Below are 18897 nucleotides of genomic sequence, written 5' to 3'. Positions count from 1 at the left end.
AAACGGGTGACGACGCCGCACCGTGGACATGTGGCGGCTACGTATCGACGATCGAACGCTCGATTACGTCTTCGAATAGTAAACTGATGGCAAACGAGCAAGTGGGTCTCCTGATGGCAAGAGATCACCACCGCCATAAACATCTGCAACACCCATTGATCGAAGCGATTAATCTTACCATGTAAGGGCCCCACCCTTTAACCAGCGTTCCCACCAGAGATGTGCGAAGATGTTTTTCATTAACCAATAGAAACGTTCATTTACCTCGCTCGCTCCGCTCAGCTGTTTCCACCAGAGATGTGCTGTGCGAGGATGTGTAAATGAAGCGTTTTCTATTGGTTAATGAAAAACACATTCCTAGCACATCCTCGCACATTATTGGTAGAACGCTGCTTAAACCAGGCTGCTATTTATCTTATGACGCAGCTTTTTAGCATGCACGTTGGCATTTTAGTTCGCATGACGACTAGGTATATCCTTATGTGTGTGTGCGTGTCAGGGCCGCAAGACTCACTTTCCAGCGGTCGTTGTCGTAGTCCCACTTGGAGCTGAGGCCCTCTATGGGCTGCACGTGCAGCTCCAGCATCCTGCGCAGCTGCGCCATCCGCGGCTCCAGCCCGTACGACTCCGGCACCGGCTCCTGGACTGAATCAAGAAGTCACTGTACTGCGCGAGTGACACTATTTACCGTCCCGGACTCCGAAACGATTTTTCGCGTACACGCTCTTATTAAGCCGGTATCCATTAGAGCAGCCTCAGGCCGAGCACCGCGAGCCGAGCCATATTTTGTCGGTTTTTTGGCCGTGCTCAAAGGAGCCTCAGTCTGAGCCGTGCCTTTGGCAGCGTCTCCACTTGCGTGGCCTCGGAGCGAGGCAGCCGCTCGGCCCGAGGCTGCCTCTAGTGGATACGCGGCTATAGAAACTCATGACAGTTTGACATGAGTTTGTATGGGCGTGGACGCGAAAAATCGGGTCGGTATTATCCGGGCCGGTAAATAGTTTAAAAGAAAGCCAACAATTAGGTAGGTTTATAACATTACACAAGAAGGGTACCTACTCTAAAAACTATGTTAACTTACCTCCTCTCATGCCCTGATCACACGTACGAGTAGCATGGCGAGACAGCAAATTGGTACTCGGTCGAGAGAAAAGGGTGGGCGAGTAGGTGTTTACACGCATTTTGATTTTCCTGGTGACAGTGGCCAATACGCGGTTGCGCGGCCGCTCGCTACGACGACGCTACTGACGAGTGGCGAGGGCGAGTGAACGAGTTCATACCTGCCGAGTGGCGAGCGAGTCGGCGCGGGGTATGCTGAGAGGAGTTTCGGGGGTGGGCACTCGGCCTAGTAAACAAACCAGGGTCCGAGTGCCTCGCTCGCCATTTTGCTCGGCCGAGTACTAGGCCTCGTCACATAGTACACACGAACCGAGCACTCGGCCGAGGACACTCTCTCGTCACTCTACTACTCGGTACGTGTGATCAGGGCATTACCCTTTCACTCTACCTACCTACTACGCTGCTCAGCGGCAGATTTCTTACAGGCCCTATATACTACGAAGTGCAAAATTCGAACTTCGTATCTTGCCGTCCCGCTGACGCTAATATTATGTAACACGAGAGTGAGAGACAATACGATACGAACTTTGATTTTCGAATTTCGTAGTAGCGCCCGAGATCACTTCAAACGAAGTCGCGAACCGTACAATAAAATAGGTACTTTGATTTGACTTTGAACCGGAAATTACGACAGTGGCGAGTGGCTCAAGAAAAGGTTTGATAAACGTGTCATTCTTTTATTGTTTTAGTTTTTTTGATCGACTGTTGATGAGTTTACAACATATTTTAAAAGTTCGACTGTCTCAAAAAACTACTGATAAAAACAAAAAACTAAGCTCTGTTAAGTAAATTAAAGTTCAATAGTCTGATCCCATTCAAAATCGTGACGAGCTAAAACATTCCCACATGTTGAATGTATAAATTATACACTGGTTTAAAATTAATTGATTGACATCAAAATAACCTGGCTTGCTTGAAATACTTACCATAGTTATGATAGAAGGAGATGAACCAGAACGCAAAAGACGTGGTGAAGAAGATGCCGCCTATCACCACCTTCCACAGGCCGGTGGGGTGCTGAAACTCGGCGAAGGTCTGGCAGAAGGACGCGCGATACAGCGCTTTCTTCTCTTCACAGCAGAGCGATCTCCAGTCACCACATTCTTTACGCCTAAGAGCCTGTACCCAAGAACAGAATTTAATAAATTTCGTATCTACTTTTCCGGAAATACGTAGGATAGGTGTCGTGTGGCTTCGATTTTTTCCTGATTCGTCATATTCCTAATCGGTCATATTCCTAATTAGACACTTTCCTAACGTCATATTCCTGATTCGTCATTGTATAGTCGAGTGAAATCGCGAACACGTGTTTATAGAATAAACGCGTATTTAGGATAGGTTGTACTAAGTTAGCAGTTATACTTTGTACCGGTTATTTTATTAGACAATATTTTACAGGACACTCAAGGATGTCGTTCCCTTCCAAACACCGGGTGTTTATAGGGTGATTGTAGTTGTGGTAGTTCCTATATCGGACAGACTAAAGAACAATAGCTGAGAGGGTCAAGGAACACATTGCAGCTGTTAAAAATCGCCAGGTAAACAAGTCAGCCATAGCGAGCATTTGTTGGAGTCAGGGCCAAACCACTGGATTGATCTCACAATCCCAAAATTCTGTCCACGGAACGTCATTTTTACTCAAGAATGGTACGTGAAGTAGTTGATAAAAAAGCATAAGAATTTCAACCGGGACGATGGGTATAAACTTTCATCTTCGTGGAATCCTGTTATTAATAAGTGTCGGCGTCGGGATGAATGTTCGGGACGATCGAACGTTGTTAGTGTTGTGTGTCGGTGTGATAGGGTGACTAATAAAAGTGACCAAGTGCGGGTAGTTCGTGATACGAGTGCCGTACTATTAGTGATCAAGTGCGGGTAGTTCGAAGAACTCGCGTTGCTAGGCAGACTTGAGAGTCTACTCGTGACCACGGCAACTGTAACGTTGCCGAAACGTCGAGGTAAATATTACTCGTATAAAAATAGCGTGATAAGTCCCGTTATAGTATTTTGACTATGAGTGAGAATCACGAAAGTTTGAAACGTTATAGTGAGATTCTTCCCGTAAAACCAATTCTAGATTCGTCGATTCTTTATCCATGCGGTTGTGCGCTCGGGCGCAAGACAAGACGATTACGACCACTCGACTAAAGCAAAGAGGTAATGATAGAAATATTTACGCAAACATCTTCGGTGTTTTCCTTAAACCGAACCGAGGGGAAAGGGTAGTGTGCGTCGTCTCTGTAGTTGGCGCTGCCGTTGACGCAGTAGCCGACGTAGTCGCGGTTGCCGACGCGGCAGCGGCCGTGGATGCGCGCGTGGCGGATCCTCGCTGACCACGGCAGGAGTGACGACTTTAGCATCGCCATGGCTGAAGTGACGTCGATTTTGAGATTGAGGAGTAGTACGGTGACAGAGCAGATATTGTATTTTTTTTCAGTGTTTATGGCCAATGGTTTGACAGGTGGAACCTTAGGCGAAAGTAGGTTGTAACGAAATCCAAAAACAAGTAAAGCAAACAGTACAAAGTCAGTGCTTTTAACCTAAACCAGTTCAAGTATCTGCTTTAAGTGAGTTAGCTGAGTCGAATTAAAGACTGTTTTAAAACATGTCGGCCATTGATTGGTAAAATAATCAAAAAATCGGGAGCCAAATTGGAACTCGTCAGAAACTAGTTCAAACGATAACATTAGATGTAAATTATGCAGAAAAAAAAAATCCGAAGGGGACATCTTTGGGACAACTCAAAGCCATCGAAGTAGGGTCCGGCATGGAGGCTTTGAGAAGGCACTTTTAACCATGAAAGTGACACACAGGCCACTTCCACTAGTGACAGTTAAAAAAGCAAACCTTCTGTCATTATCTCAATTTCAATCAAAGTTAAAGTCACAGCTTGGTCACAGTCTGGTCACAGTCTGGAGTTCAATTAGAGTACCGTCTGCTGTCACGCCAACCATGGCAATGTTAAAGTCAACCCTGACGCCGTGGTCGGCGAGGGTCTGCCATGCCAGCATCCACGGCCGCTGCCGCATCGGCAACCGCGACGTCGTCGGCTACGGCGTCAACGGCAGTGCCAACTACAGAGACGACGCACACTTTCCCTTTCCCTCGGTTCGGTTTAAGGAAAACACTAAGGACATTTGCGTGAGTATGCTTTTATTATCACAAATACCAGTACCTTTAGGGAGTCCATGTTCTATACTGACTTTTGCAACATGAAGTAGTATTTACACGTGGCGCCACTGTGAAAGCAGCAAGCGAGTAAACCTAGGTGTAGTTGTACGACATGTCTCTGGACAAAGATGAATAGAACGTGTTATTAAGGGTATTTCTAACCTAGTAGAAAGCCTCATAACACTCCACAGTATTATTAAAGTAAAATAACTGATTAACGATTTAATACATTGGAACAGTCTTCGTGCAGATACCTACATAATAAAATAATATATATATATATATTCATTAATTTAATCAAAGTTCTGGTGCAAAGGCTGTCCATAGCTATTCAACGTGGGAATGCCGCGAGCGTTATGGGCACTTTTGCGCCGGGAATGGCAATGGTCAGAGAGAGGCTATTTGTCTGAATTATTTTTGTAATAATTCCTCCTTCCTACTTCCTCGTTTTATTCCTACTTCCTACTCCTTCCTTACGTTAAATACATAAACAATCTAATCAAATAATACAATTAGAACATTCCTGAGAAGCAACTCCACTCGGGATTTCGGTTATTGTCCTGACGGTAGGGACACGTTCTTGTTTCAATTCCAATGTTAAATTGTTGAATGTTGTAATGGCTGTTAGTAATTTTTGATTTTGGTACTGAGGATGTACTTAATTTTCAAGGTCAAGCTTCTCCGTGTATAGTCCGCATTAACTTAGTATTTTGAGTAAATCAGTAACCTGCTCCTTGGTGGTGTTTGATTTTTAGCTTCTTCTTTGTGTAATGATAAATTATTTTGCACATCAAAGTGTCTGCAATCCGTGGTGGCCTTGTGGTTTGACCTATGGATTCTCAACAAGAGGATCGTGGATTCAAGCCCAGGCTCGCATATCTGTTTTTTGTAATTCATGCGCGAAATTGGACTTTTTCGAAAAAGTGTACCCTTTCTTTTTTATTTTGGAAAATATGGTTTTTCCTATTCAGAATTACAAGCACAATCGATTCCGTCCGATAGTTGAAAAAAAATGATCCCAAAAAATTACAGTTTTGAGACGTTTTTCATAAAATACACAGTATGGATGGGCTATATAAAACTGACTCATAAAATATTGTATGAAAAATGGTTTTATTTTAAACGATCGTATTCGATTGTGCTCTTGATTCTGTCTGAGTAGGAAAAACCATATTTTTTCCCAAATTAAAAAAGAAGAAAGGGTACACTTTTTTGAAAACGCCCAATTATATAGGTACATTCGAAATTTACCACGAGCTTTACGGTGAAGAAAAACATTGCAAGGAATTTATTGATATGTGTGAAGTACCCAATCCGCAGTGGGCTGGGCCCAAGCCGAATTCTGAGTGGAGGCCTGTGCTGTGCCAGCAGCGGGACTATCTTCGTTTTCTTTAGCATTAGAAAGAAGGTAAGCGATCTTGACGTCTCTTTATAATTGAAAATCACTTTGAAAAATAAGTAACAGCAAATAGTAACAATTAGCAAGGACATATCATTTACATGCTTTTTTCATAAGTGATTATTACTGTTTTATTAAAAAAAATAAAGAAAAAGACTCGTCAAGATTGTTTATAATTTTTCTAATGCTAAAAAAAATGAAGTATATGTATATAGACTGAGATGATGATGATGATGATGAATTGTATAATGCTAGTTATGTTGGTACAGGGTTTAAGGCAGAAAGAATGTGGCGATTGGAGGCTGCTCTGCTGTGAAGAGAAGAAGGCGCTGTACCGCGCGTCCTTCTGTCAGACCTTCTCCGAGTTCAAGCACCCCACCGGCCTGTGGAAGTTGGTGTTAGGCGGCATCTTCTTCACCACGTCTTTTACGTTCTGGTTCATCACCTTCTATGCTCACTATGGTAAGCACCTGTTAAAAAGTCACATACATTATTTTTAACCCCGACGCAAGAGTTTGACGCCAATATTTGTCTGTGGGATGACATCGTAGCTGTCAAACCTACTTCTTCTTCTTCTTCTTGGTCGTCACACTCTTGGCAGAATCAGGGGTGGTGGCAAGCTTTACAATCCGTCGCCATTCCTCCCGTACTGCAGCCCTTCTCGAACACTCGTCAAGTTAGAAACTCGTCAGACAAGTTAGAAATTTTATAGCCTCCAATAGTGACTCCGTCCGACCAGTTCACAAGTGCTATCCTCATAGCAAGCTCTGTGGACACGTTGAACAACAACGGCGACAAAATGCAGCCCTGACGGACCCCAGCCCTCAGATGGAAGTGGCCAAACCTACTAACCAACTAAAAATCTTATTTACTTGCGCGGGTAAAGCAAAAGTAACTGCCAACTACCGATTACCCAAACATTCCAGTTCAATTGCAGTCAGCATAACTGCGCGCGAACTGCACGCTGACTGTGACTGAAATGTATGAGCAGTCGGCAGCCGCTGTTAGACTGCAGTCTGTCTGTAATGGTCCTAAATACTATCATCATTTAACAAGGCAACGTTGCAATCAGTTTTATTGCTTTATGCGTTAAGTGAAGCTATAAAAATATAGGTAACTAGCTTTTGCCCGCGGCTTCGCTCGCGTTAAATTTGGGGTAACAAACATTTACTTTCTGCGATCCTTTTTTCATGTTTTGATTGATTTTTCGGAGGATTACATGGAAATACAAATACATACAGAGGTTGTTTTAGACAGATGGTGCAAATTTTGGAATTCAAAAATCAGCTTTGAAACCCTGTTTCGCTGATCCAGGGGTGGAATTTTAGAAAACGTTAAAGTACTGCGCGTTTCTTTTGCCCGCGACTTCATACACAATTCTTAGGTAGGATTTTAAGCAGAGTAAATGAAATACAGAAAGCACTTTACTTGTTTAATTAGTAATAATAAGTTGGATCACAAAAATAAGGCATGCGGTGAAGCCGCGAGCGAAAAAGCAGAGAGAGAGGCGCCACTGAGCGTGCGGCGAGGAAAAAAACTAAAATTGCGTTCCATTTCTAACACCCTCCCCAGAACGCAAACCCATATTAGTTACACAATAAACATGCTTATCAGCTGTAGTGCCTTTAGTTAAAATATCAGAAATATTTTCAGTGCCCCTTACATAGCAAAACTTTAAATTATTGTTATTGACATGGTCTTTCAGAAAATGAAACCTTATGTCGATGTGTTTCGACCTAGGCAGATAGCAGTCATTCGCGGTTAGCTTAATAGCACTCTGGTTGTCGCTGTAGACTAGGAGTGTGTCGGCGCCCTGGCCGAGCTCGTCCTGCAGCTGCCGCAGCCATAGCGCCTCCTGCGCCGCACTGCCCATGGCCATGTACTCGGCCTCGGCGGTCGACAAGGCCACGGTCTGCTGTTTGCGGGAACACCAGGAGATTGCACCTCCCTGTAACATAAAAATATATCCCGTGCACGACTTCCGGTCGCGCACGTCGCTGGCCCAGTCTGCGTCACAGTACCCAGTGATCTCGCATTTACCACTCTTGGTGTATGTTAATTTTATATTCTTTGGTACCCTGGAGGTACCTCAATACCCTTTTGACAGCAGCCCAATGTTCGGACTTAGGTTCTTTGTTATATCTACTCAGAGCATTGACAACATATGATATGTCCGGTCTGGTACTGTGCCCACATATAAAAGGCTTCCAATCGCTTGCTGATATGGGCAGTCAAATATGTCTTCTTCTGTATTGTCACAAAATTTAAGTCCAACTTCTACTGGTGTCTTGACAGTCTTGCAATCTGACATGTTGAATCTTGACAATATTTCCTTTATATATTTTTCTTGATCTAGCATAATCATATTCTGGGATCTAGTTATATTTAAACCGACACATTGACTTGCCTCTCCAAGATCCTTCATGTTTAGTTGTAATTTAAAATTTTCTTTGAGTTCATTTATATCCACTTGCTGTGATGTAAATAAAATGACATCATCAACCCAAACCGCAATGAAAATCCCCTTCTCAATATTATAATAAATGCAAGGGTCGGTTTTTGATTGCTGTATTCCCATTTCCTTAAAAACATTACTTAGCTTCATGTTCCACAGTCGGCTTGCTTGTTTGAGGCCGTAAATAGACTTTCGTAGGTGACATACCTTTGAGCCCTCTTCATACATCTCAGGCTGGAGCATGTATATGTCTGTGTCTATTATGCCTTGTAAAAAGGCTGAAACGGCATCCATTTGTTCAATGCGAAAGTTATGCTGGGCGGCTAAAGCAAATAAGTAGCGTATTGAAGTGTACCTTACGACTGGTGAATAGACCTCCTGATAATCTATTCCCTTCTTTTGTGCATAACCCTTGATGACAAGTCTGGCCTTGTACCGAACAATTTTGCCTTGTTGATCTGTCTTTGCTTTAAAAACCCATTTATTAGGTAGTGCCTTTTTCCCCGAGGGAAGATCCACAAGTTCCCATGTGTCATTCTTCATCAGGGAATCAAACTCTTCATCCATTGCCCTTTTCCACTCTTTGGCGTCTGAGGATGACAGTGCTTCCTCTACTGTCTGTGGATCAGAAGAGCTGGTATACAGACAAAACAGGCTCTTTTTGGCTTTACCGTCTCTATCACGAGGTCTCAGTTTTGTGCGGTAGGTACTACTATCTTGAGGTGAGATTGTTCTACTGAGGTAGTAACTATCATCAGGATCATCAGTTTCATATTCACTAGAGGTTTCACTGCCGGCTCCTTCCTGCGTCTGAGGCTGAGGAGTGATGACGGACTCTTCCATGTGTTTTTCACCCTTTTCTTCTATGCTGCTGCTGTCTTCTGACTTCTCTGATACCTCAGACTGAGTCTCTGCAGATGTGTTCACTGGAGTAACATATTCACATTGAGGTATTTTTTCAAAAAATACAACATCTCTACTTTTGATGACCTGATGTGTTTTAGGGTGCATTACACGGTATCCCTTAGTATTGTCGCAGTATCCTACAAAGATCATCTTCTCAGACTTTTTGTCCCACTTCTGTCTGCGTTCCTTAGGGATATGCACCATAACTTCGGAACCAAATATTCTCATATGAGACAGTAATGGTTTGCGACCTGTCCACATCTCGTATGGCGTCATTTCTTCCAGAGACTTTGTCGGCGACCTATTAACTATATATGCGGCTGTGGCGATAGCTTCAGCCCATATGGGTTTTGGTAGATCAGCATTGTACATCATGCACCTGGCCTTCTCTACCAGGGTGCGGTTCATTCTCTCAGCGACTCCCGACTGCTGGGGTGAATATGGATTTGAGGTCTGATGTGTTATTCCACAATTAGCTAAGAATCGCTCAAAATTAGTGTTGCAATACTCCATCCCATTGTCAGTTCTTATTGTTTTAATTTTGCAATCGAGTTGATTTTCCACTTTCGTTTTAAAATCTTTAAATATATCCAAAATACTTAGCTTGTCTTTTGTGAAATACACATGTACCATCCTGGTATAATCATCAATGAATGAAATAAAGTATCTCATACCTCCATATGATGTACTTTCCATCGGTCCACACAAGTCGGAGTGAATCAGCTCTAGTGGTCTTGTAGCTCTGGATCCAACATTTTTGAACGGCAGTCTGGCCTGCTTCCCTTCTTGACAGGCTGAGCATTGCATCACCTTCTGACCATCTTGCTCCAGTGTGACACCCTTGACACAGTTAGGTAGTTTCTGCAGATCTGAAATATTTAGATGTGCCATCCGAAGGTGCCACAGATTTAAGTCACTGGATTTCACTTTACAAGAGGCTATGTGGGCAATTCTTCCTTGGGGTGCATGTCCAGAGCATATAACTTGTTTGATAATGTAGCTGAAAATATATTTTGCCCATTAACATCACTGACATTTGCACCTTTCTGATGAAAAACACTGTATGGAATTTTTGATAGTGCTGACTGTATTAATTTGCGGTGGTGGGCCATAAGCCGAATTCTGACTGATTCTGTCCTGTGAAATCTTGACTATTTTTTCTCCAGCATTAGAAAAAGGTCTCGTTCGCCACTGTATAATTTAAAATGGCTTTGAAACATTGTAACATCAATTGATATGTTAACAATAGCAAGGACCTGAGTCATGTACATGCTTTTTTTACTTTCTTCACTGGTTGCTAGAAAAAGCTAAGCAAAACTTGACGTTTCTTTTTTGATCCTCCTTTTTATGCATATGACTTAGTTGATGATTTGACATGTATTTTGCTAGATGGGTATAGGGTTTAAGCTAAAACAACGGGGGCCCTTTGCTTTGACAGATGGCCTGTATGATTTTTCTTGAATTCTGAGAAAAATGCAGTGTGTTTAGTCTGGTGTTTCAATTTCTTGCAGTAATTTTATCTTGATCAGATCTGCGCTGAATGTAGCTCCGGAGTTCTCAAGCCCCATGACATTGGCTTGTAAAGCGTCGGGGAGTCAGCCAACTCAATGTTCCAGCACCGTCACCACTTGGAAGTTTATGTTTCTCGCTTGTCACTCGTTCATAATCCGACTGGTTCATAATCTTCAATGCCATTGCTAGACTCCAATGAAGTTCTGATACAATTCCTTTATAAACCGACTTTTCTCGTGAGACATTATCGTCAAAGCTTTGTCTTAAATTTTCCAGACTTCTAAAGCGGTTTTGCAGTTTGCACATGCGACGTAATGTTGCAGGGTTTATCAGCAAAATCAAGTTGGATTTGGCAAGTTTGATATCTTTCGCCTCATTTTTTTTCCTTCCGCGGGCTGCAACGCATCCCATAAACTTTCGTGCTCAAGTTACAGTTTTGCACAAAACTCCGTGGCAAAGTTTTCACGGCCGCTAATTTATGAGACTAAACACATTGTTCGCCTGAGAAAGTTTTTTTTCCTAACCTCAAAGTTCACTTCATTGCACTTTAACAAACGACGGAGAATCAATTTCAATGTTCCTGATATTAAGTCAGCTGCACAAATAGCTCTAGCTGCCTGTAGGTTTTAAGCAGAGTAAATGGGTAACAAAGCACTTTACTTGTTTAATTAGTTATAATAAGTTGGATCACAAAAATAAGGAGCGGTTAGCCGCGAATACAAAAACATACAGAGAGGCGTTTGAGTTCGGAGGATGGAATAAAAATACTAAAATTGCAAAAATTAACATTTGAACCCTTCGCTGATCCAGGGGTGGAATTTTAGAAAACGTTAAAGTACTGCGCGTTTCTTTTGCCCGCGACTTCATACACAATCCATACTAATATTATAAATGCGAAAGTAACTCTGTCTGTCTGTCTGTCTGTCTGTTACGCTTTCACGCCAAAACCGCTGAACCGATTTGGATGAAATTTGGTACAGAGATAGAATAGACCATGGGAAAGAACATAGGCTATGTTTTATCGCGAAAAAGAGGCTTTAAGGGGTTGAAATAGGGGATGAAAGTTTATATGGTCCATACTATATCCATATCCATACTTCCATACTATATATACTATTATACTATATATACTATATATACTATATATACTATATATACTATTATACTATACTATATACTATATATACTATATATACTATATATACTATTATACTATAATATTATAAATGCGAAAGTAACTCTGTCTGTCTGTCTGTCTGTCTGTCTGTTACGCTTTCACGCCAAAACCGCTGAACCGATTTGGATGAAATTTGGTACAGAGATAGAATAGACCATGGGAAAGAACATAGGCTATGTTTTATCGCGAAAAAGAGGCTTTAAGGGGTTGAAATAGGGGATGAAAGTTTATATGGTGGAAGTTCGTCGCTGTCGAAGATAAAACCATGAAACTTGGCATTTAGGAACTTAATAAAAAATAAGTCGGTATTTGTAAGAGCTTTTTTGAAAATTCGACCTGTGGGGGGATGAAATAGGGGATGAAAGTTCATATGGAAGGAAGAGATAAATAGACATTTGTTCGCGCGTTTTTTAAATTCTTCCTGTATGGGGGTGAAATAGGGGATGAAAGTTATTATATAAAGATCGTCATTGTCGAAGATAAATCGATGGTTCTTTGTGAAACTTGGCATTTGGGCACGTGATAAGAGATAAATAGATATTTGTTCGCGCGTTTTTTAAAATTCTTCCTGTGTGAGGGTGAAATAGGGGATGAAAGTTTATATGGAACGTCGTCATTATCAAAGATAAATCGATGAATCTTTATGTTTAGGTATTCGATAAGAACAAAAAAACTGGTTAAATTCGACTCAGACTCGCGCATCAAGGGTTCCGTACGTAGGTATTTATGAATGAATATCCAGTGTTAGGAAAAAAAATTGCTAATAGAGCTACCTTTATACAAAATTCCAAGTTTCTAGGACAGCCGGAAGTACCCTAAACCTTTTTCAGTTAAGGCGATTTGTAGCTTTTGATTGCGTTATTTTAGAAGTTCGATTTTTTCACAGCTTTCGGGACAATTGACCTGAGTTTAGGGTTTTAATTTCAACTCGATACATACTCCGCGCGTTTACGGGATATAAGGTCTAAGGGTTCCATTTTTTTTCTTTTGAGGTACGGAACCCTAAAAAACATTTGTTCCGGCTCTTTTCACATTTCGACATTTTTCATACTTGAAAATATGGGGATGAAAGTTCTTAAGGAATTCCAAACAAATTTACTATAAGTATACTTATCGGAAAAATGTGTAGCTATGCTTAGTAAGAATGACGTCTTAATTATAATCCTACCCTCCTAACTTACAATAAAGGACGTAAGATGTCAAGAGTTCACTATGAAGAATTAGTCCTTTTGTGTTGGCAGGGTAGAATACACATCGTATTGCTAAAATATGGCTACCCGCAAAATATTTATGTTTTAGAACGAATGGAAGAACAAAAAAAAAGTTAGATATAAAGCATGTATTAAAATAGCTTATTTTCAGTAAACCGTAGAGGTTTCTATGTGCTATTATTGGCAGAATAGGTACCCTAAATAACTTAAACACTTTCCAAAGTTACTATTCCACGCGGACGAAGTCGCGGGCAAAAGCTAGTATAGGATTATATCCCAAGAAATTGTAAAGTTTGTAATTACTGTTATGATCTATTTTAATATTCTTATTTGTCAATGAGAGACACATTGTAGCTTTATATTACTGAAAGAAGAGTCTATGTCAATCAGGGATAGTGTAGCTTTTTATTGGTAAAAGAATTATTTAAATCAGCTCAGTCGTTTCAGAGAACCCAACAAACAAAGAAACAAACAAAGTTACTTTAGGTCCATCTTTGCCAAATTTCACACTGTAACATGCTGAACGGTTGTGTTGCTCTGAAGATGAGTTCTGGTTGAGTTCGAAACGCGTCAGTCCAATGTGGTGGTGGTGATAGATGGGTTTGTGTGTGTCCTTACAGTGTGGAGGTGGAGGGATTGCATGGACACATTTCATGCATAAAAGTAGCTATCATAAAGGTCGCGGGTGAGCAAAGTAATTGTGCCAGTTCGTTGAACGGACATGCTGTAAAATTTCGTATCTGTGTTATCTCTTGAGGAGTTCCGTCATCAGCAAACTACCCTGGCTGCAGCATCAGGTGGAGTATATCATATAAACGCATTATCATTGAAATTTAACAATTATGTAAAAGTCTTTTGTGTTTTTAAATAATTTATTGAATCAGGCGTTACTTTGCGGAGGTCCATATCAATGAACTAAAATAATTTCCTTGCTCACCCGCGACCTTACGATAGCTAAGCTTATGCAAAATATGCGTGTTCATGCAGTTCTCCACCCCACACTGTAAGAACACACACAAATCACACAAACCCATCTATCACCACCACCACACTACTGACGCGTTCGAACTCAAACAGAGCTCATCTTGAGTGAGTGAATGAGTTGAGTGAGAGTGTGTGAGTTGATGGGTTTGTGTGATTTGTGTGTGTTCTTACAGTTGGGGTGGAGGAACTGCATGAACACGCATATTTTGCATAAGCTTAGCTATCGTAAGGTCGCGGGTGAGCAAGGAAATTATTTTAGTTCATCTTTTGTGTTTGCCATCAACTTTTGAGGAGTTCCCTTCTACGCAGTCGATCCTGGCCAGGATGAGCACGATGTCACTGCTAAATTATTGTATTGTTAAAAGATTTAGTACATCAGTTAGCCAAATCTCCAGTCCCTAATTTTATTAGTTTAGCTTGTGCGTTTTCTGATCCAGTTGGTATATAAAATCCTCTTTATTCGTTTTATCCCGTGGGATTTTCTAAAAATCTTTAAAACAGTTTTTACCTGTCAGTATTATCTACCTGCATGCCAAATTTGAAGTCTCTAATATTGATAATGATGGAGTTAGGGCCACTTTGAAGCGAAAATAGAAATCCCATTTATTCCCTCTCCCGTGGGAATTTGGATAAATCCTGAAAAATATATTTTTAGCTGTTAGTATTATCTACTCGCATGCCAAATTTGAAGTTTCTAATAATTATAGTAACGGAAATATGGCCATTTTGAAGTGAAAATATAAATCCCATTTATTCCCTATCCCTTGGGAATTTCGAAAAATCCTTTCTTAGTGCGCGTCTACACCTATTAAGGAACATATATTCCAAATTTCAATTTTCTAGGCCCAGCGGTTTGGGCTGTGCGTTGATTTATAAGTCAGTCAGTCAGTCAGTCAGTCAGTCAGTTTATTCTTTTATATAGTAAGTACGACGGTAAGATATAATTATAGGTAGGTAGCGGGCAGTTTTCCGCAACTCGACGACTTAGTGCGCCTATTTTGCGTGATTGGCTGTAGGCACTATTCATTCCTGCACGTTTCCGAGGACTTCCTGGAGTGAAGCGTTTACTAAAGTATTTTTACTTTCCAGTGCAAGAGCCGCTGCCAGCGACGTACTCGCTGATGTCGCAGATGGCACAGTTCCGCAGAATGATCGAGATCCACGCGCAGCCGATAGACGGGCTGACCTCTCATTGGGACTACGACAACGATCGCTGGAAAGTGAGTATGCTCACTGATCGGTTACGGCCAGTACAGATGATCTGCATTCCAACTGCAACGTAACTGCTGAGGCACTTGTCCCACCGCCGACGATGAGCGAGAAGCGAGCAGAGCGAGTAACTAGAAACGAGTGGGCGAGCAGTCAAAAGCGAGTGTTCGAGCACGACGGGCGATAACTCGCTCCACTCGCTCGAGCCGGGCGGCCGCCAAGCTAACAGCGCTGAGCGAGTATCGCTGAGCTAGTTTTATAGCCCAGCGAGTTTTATAGCTCTTGTCGCTGCGACAAAAGATGTAAGAGCGAGTTCTCGCCGGCAGTGTGAACCGCCAGCGATCAACTATTAATATATATGTCTCTTTTACTCACACAGGATCTTATATCTTTTGTTCGTTTCTTAAGCGAGAAAATAGTCGATAGGTAATCGTTTCCTCGCCGGCGGTGAGACAACTGCCTGACTGCCCAAACAATTTGTTACAGTTCCATTTGATTGCAGTCGTTACGACTGCACGCAAACTGAGCGCTGGCTGCGACTGTAATTTATGGGCAGTTGCAGTTAAAATAGAGTCCGTCTCTTCTGATCCTTTGGTCCAGGCTGCTAATCTTTGACAGTCAGGAGAAATGAGCGGCAAAAATATATCTGACGGGTCATTGATGGTTAAAACTCCCTCTTGTACTCGCAGACTTAGTTCTAACCAATTTTCTCGCCATATCCCATTCCGAATTTTCTTGTAGCCACACTGCGTACATTTTGGTTTAGAGAAGGACTCTGCTACCTGGATATTCAAAGATACCTACAAATTTGTACAAAACGTTAAGTGTGCGAGTCTCCCTCGCGTCTCGCGTTTGTCATTTTTTTTCATCCCAGCCTATATACGTCCCACTGCTGGCACAGGTCTCCTCTCAGAACAAGAGGGCTTGGGCCATAGTTCCCACGCGGGCCCAGTGCGGATTGGGAACTTCACACGCACCATTGAATTGCTCGCAGGTTTGTGCAGTTTCCTCGCGATGTTTTCCTTCACCGCAAAGCTCGTGGTAAATTTCAAATGTAATTCCGCACATAATTTCGAAAAACTCAGAGGTGCGAGCCGGGTTTGAACCCACGACCCTCTGTTTGAGAGGCGATAGGTCAAACCACTAGCCACCATCGGCGTCATTTTTTTTAATGTCTACTAATTGGTCGTATTTGTTTCAGACCAAACCTCAATGACAGCGGCGTGGTATCGCTCAGTGCCCTCACTGTTCATCTGTGCTTTATTTCATGCTTCTCTTTGTATTGGTAGAGTTAACTACAAAGAGATCGATACAGTTAAAGTTACAAAAATATATACATAACCTGTTAAGAGAATAAAGTCGTGTATACATGTTTTTGTAACTTTGACCGTATACGTACTCTTTGAAGGTGACTGTACAGTTAGCTGCAGAGGTGGATAAACAGTCGTAGAGCTCTGAATGATGTACAAGCTTCATCAGGAATATTTCAGCAAATGGTTAAGTTTGGTTAGTTTGACTGATTACCCCTGTAAAAGTTTTAGGCCCTCGCTAGCTGTCGTCAGCCGTGGTTTGCACGGAGCGGGTGGCCGCCTGTTGAACAATAGTATGAGCAGCGCTAACTGCGCGCGCGCGCGTCGTGTGCATAGGATTGTACATAGTCGTACCTGCACCTGCGCCAGTAGGCACCCGCCAGGTACCTATGTGATGTTGGTACAAATGCCAAAATGTATAAAATGTCGAGATAATTATAACCAGGGGTCGGACAAAAAGTGCCGATGACGTCAAACCACTTAGGATTAGGATAGGATGATTTCAATTAGTATTTTTGATTATCAACCTCTTTATTAAACGATATGAAATTTATTTTATTCACTGAATTCCATTGATTTATTTACGATTATTTTGTTACTTCATTAATGCTACATTGTTACTACATGTCACACGGAAGTTTAAATAAAAACATCATCTTGTGTGCAAGATTACGTCATTTTTACGTCATCCGCACTTTTTGTCCGACCCCTGATTATAACATTGTGCATTGTCAAGTACAAAATGTTTATGCCACCAGGTAATTTTGTCTGACTATGTTGGGGGCAATATGCTTTGGCTAACATGTTATTTTGGTCAAAATGTTTCCAAGGCAACGTTCACTATGGTCAAGATGTCCTTGAGTCTGTATGTTTTCAGGACAGAATACTTGGGGCCAAAATGTACAAAATGATATTGAGTAAATGTTCTCTCTACTCGAAATTTTTTCACGACAATTAATTATGGACGTAGTGTCATTTTGTAATAAGTAATATTTTTACTACTGAATTTATTATGGCCAAAATGTACATAATGTAAAAGTTATTAATAAATTTCTGATTGTTTATTGTGATACTACTCTACCTATTGACATAATTATTTTTAAAAATGTTAAACTAGCAAAATCATGTTTACATTTATTATCATCAATATATTTAGCAGGTGTTAACTTTTTGACCGTTCGCATTGTACATTTTGATTATGATAATATGAGACATCATTGTATATAGACATTTGTACCAAAATTACCTGTTACCATTCGTTGAGTGAGTTCAGTGGGTTCAGTTGAGTTGTTTGGTGATGTGATGAGTGAGAATCGTGAAAGTTCAACAACACACATCTGTTAATCACATTAAAAAAACCTGGCAAACATTTACAGGGGTTTCCGAAATAACTTAACTTCTGAAATTTTCCGGATCACTTTTAAAACGTCTGATATCTAGATAGACAAAGTCGAGGACTTGGAGATCCCTTCGAGCTGTATGACTGTTAACTCATTTCTGCTTACTGTGTACTCTACCAGATTAAATGATGTCATCACATTAGAGTTTGATTTAGCAAAGGAAAGACCTCAGAGGATAGACGAATGCCATGACATTTATGCGAAAACAAACATTAGAGGTTAAGAATATACCGGGTGTGGCCTGTAATACGAGGAAATAATTAAAACGTAGATCGTCCTCGTCAAACTGAACAACATTAGTTCAGCGATTTAAAAATAATAGTCTTTAGGTTTTTACTTTTTCGTACAAATTAAATACTGCTATCAATGTACGCCATCCTAGAACACAACTGACGTCGCCTGTCACGCTACAAACATCAAGCCTTGCTTGCTTATATACACTGCTTTACATTGCTTCTTCGAATAAACTTTACTGTAATAAAAATTAAAAAACTAATTATTTTTAAAAGTCGCTTAACTAAATGTTCATTTTGAAGAGTATGACGACGTGGAGAGTCGAGTGGAGTTGACGCAATCAATCATATTCAACTTTTACTCTAAGTACAATTTATATATTTGTCATTAAACAATAATAGCATTACCACCAGTTAAAAAACCTGTGCGCTTACAATACATTTAGATTCAAATAACAACACAATAGACACTACTGGGTACAGGGTACAGTCGCGGAATGAAAAGGTTAACCACCTTAAGACCTTAAGGTCTGTTTTTAGCTTGCTCAGTATTACTGCTTTATCGACCGAGTATGACATATTACATCTAAATGTCATTCAAAATGGTCAACCTTTTCATGTCGTCACGCACTATACATACGAGTAACTAACGCGAATTAAAAAATACCAGTACCTATGTATCTACCTATAAACATTTCCGTAGCCTGGATGTCAAAGAAAACGTAACCGGTTCGCTACAACCAAATATCATAAATCATAATACCATGTTCTTAGTACGTTGCAATGTCAAAACAGATTAGTTCCAAAATGTCAA

The 18897-nt window shown here is 41.1% G+C and overlaps 2 protein-coding genes across 2 annotated transcripts in view; one reads left to right on the top strand and one right to left on the bottom strand.

The window, feature by feature from the left end:
* The window catches only part of LOC141441962 (cytochrome c oxidase subunit 4 isoform 1, mitochondrial-like), a 4842-nt gene extending 1309 nt beyond the window's left edge, over positions 1–3533 (bottom strand). Inside the window, exons 1-3 of the mRNA XM_074106849.1 lie at positions 3294–3533; positions 2043–2235; positions 515–645 (exon numbers count right to left, since the gene is read on the bottom strand). Coding sequence (XP_073962950.1) covers positions 515–645; positions 2043–2235; positions 3294–3482 — 513 coding nt within the window. The 5' untranslated portion in view covers positions 3483–3533. The remainder of the gene's footprint in view (positions 1–514; positions 646–2042; positions 2236–3293) is intronic.
* Positions 3534–4034: 501 nt separating this feature from the next.
* LOC141441628 (cytochrome c oxidase subunit 4 isoform 1, mitochondrial-like) lies at positions 4035–17825 on the top strand. The gene is made up of 4 exons (XM_074106424.1): positions 4035–4257; positions 5956–6148; positions 15021–15151; positions 16342–17825. The coding sequence occupies exons 1-4, from the start codon at positions 4069–4071 to the stop codon at positions 16354–16356; spliced, it is 528 nt and encodes a 175-aa protein (XP_073962525.1). The 5' UTR covers positions 4035–4068; the 3' UTR covers positions 16357–17825.
* Positions 17826–18897: the final 1072 nt, after the last annotated feature.

This window comes from Choristoneura fumiferana, chromosome 24, assembly GCF_025370935.1.
Source record: "Choristoneura fumiferana chromosome 24, NRCan_CFum_1, whole genome shotgun sequence".
Taxonomy (NCBI): domain Eukaryota; kingdom Metazoa; phylum Arthropoda; class Insecta; order Lepidoptera; family Tortricidae; genus Choristoneura; species Choristoneura fumiferana.
The sequence above is the reverse complement of the archived record's forward strand: the minus strand, read 5'-3'. Positions and strand labels throughout refer to the sequence as shown.

Excerpts from the sequence above, each read along its gene's own strand:
- LOC141441628 (XM_074106424.1), top strand. The coding sequence starts at position 4,069 with ATGGCAATGTTAAAGTCAACCCTGACGCCGTGGTCGGCGAGGGTCTGC. Across the intron at positions 4,258-5,955 it reads AAAACACTAAGGACATTTGC|GGTTTAAGGCAGAAAGAATG; the intron begins GTGAGTATGCTT and ends ATGTTGGTACAG. Across the intron at positions 6,149-15,020 it reads CACCTTCTATGCTCACTATG|TGCAAGAGCCGCTGCCAGCG; the intron begins GTAAGCACCTGT and ends TTTACTTTCCAG.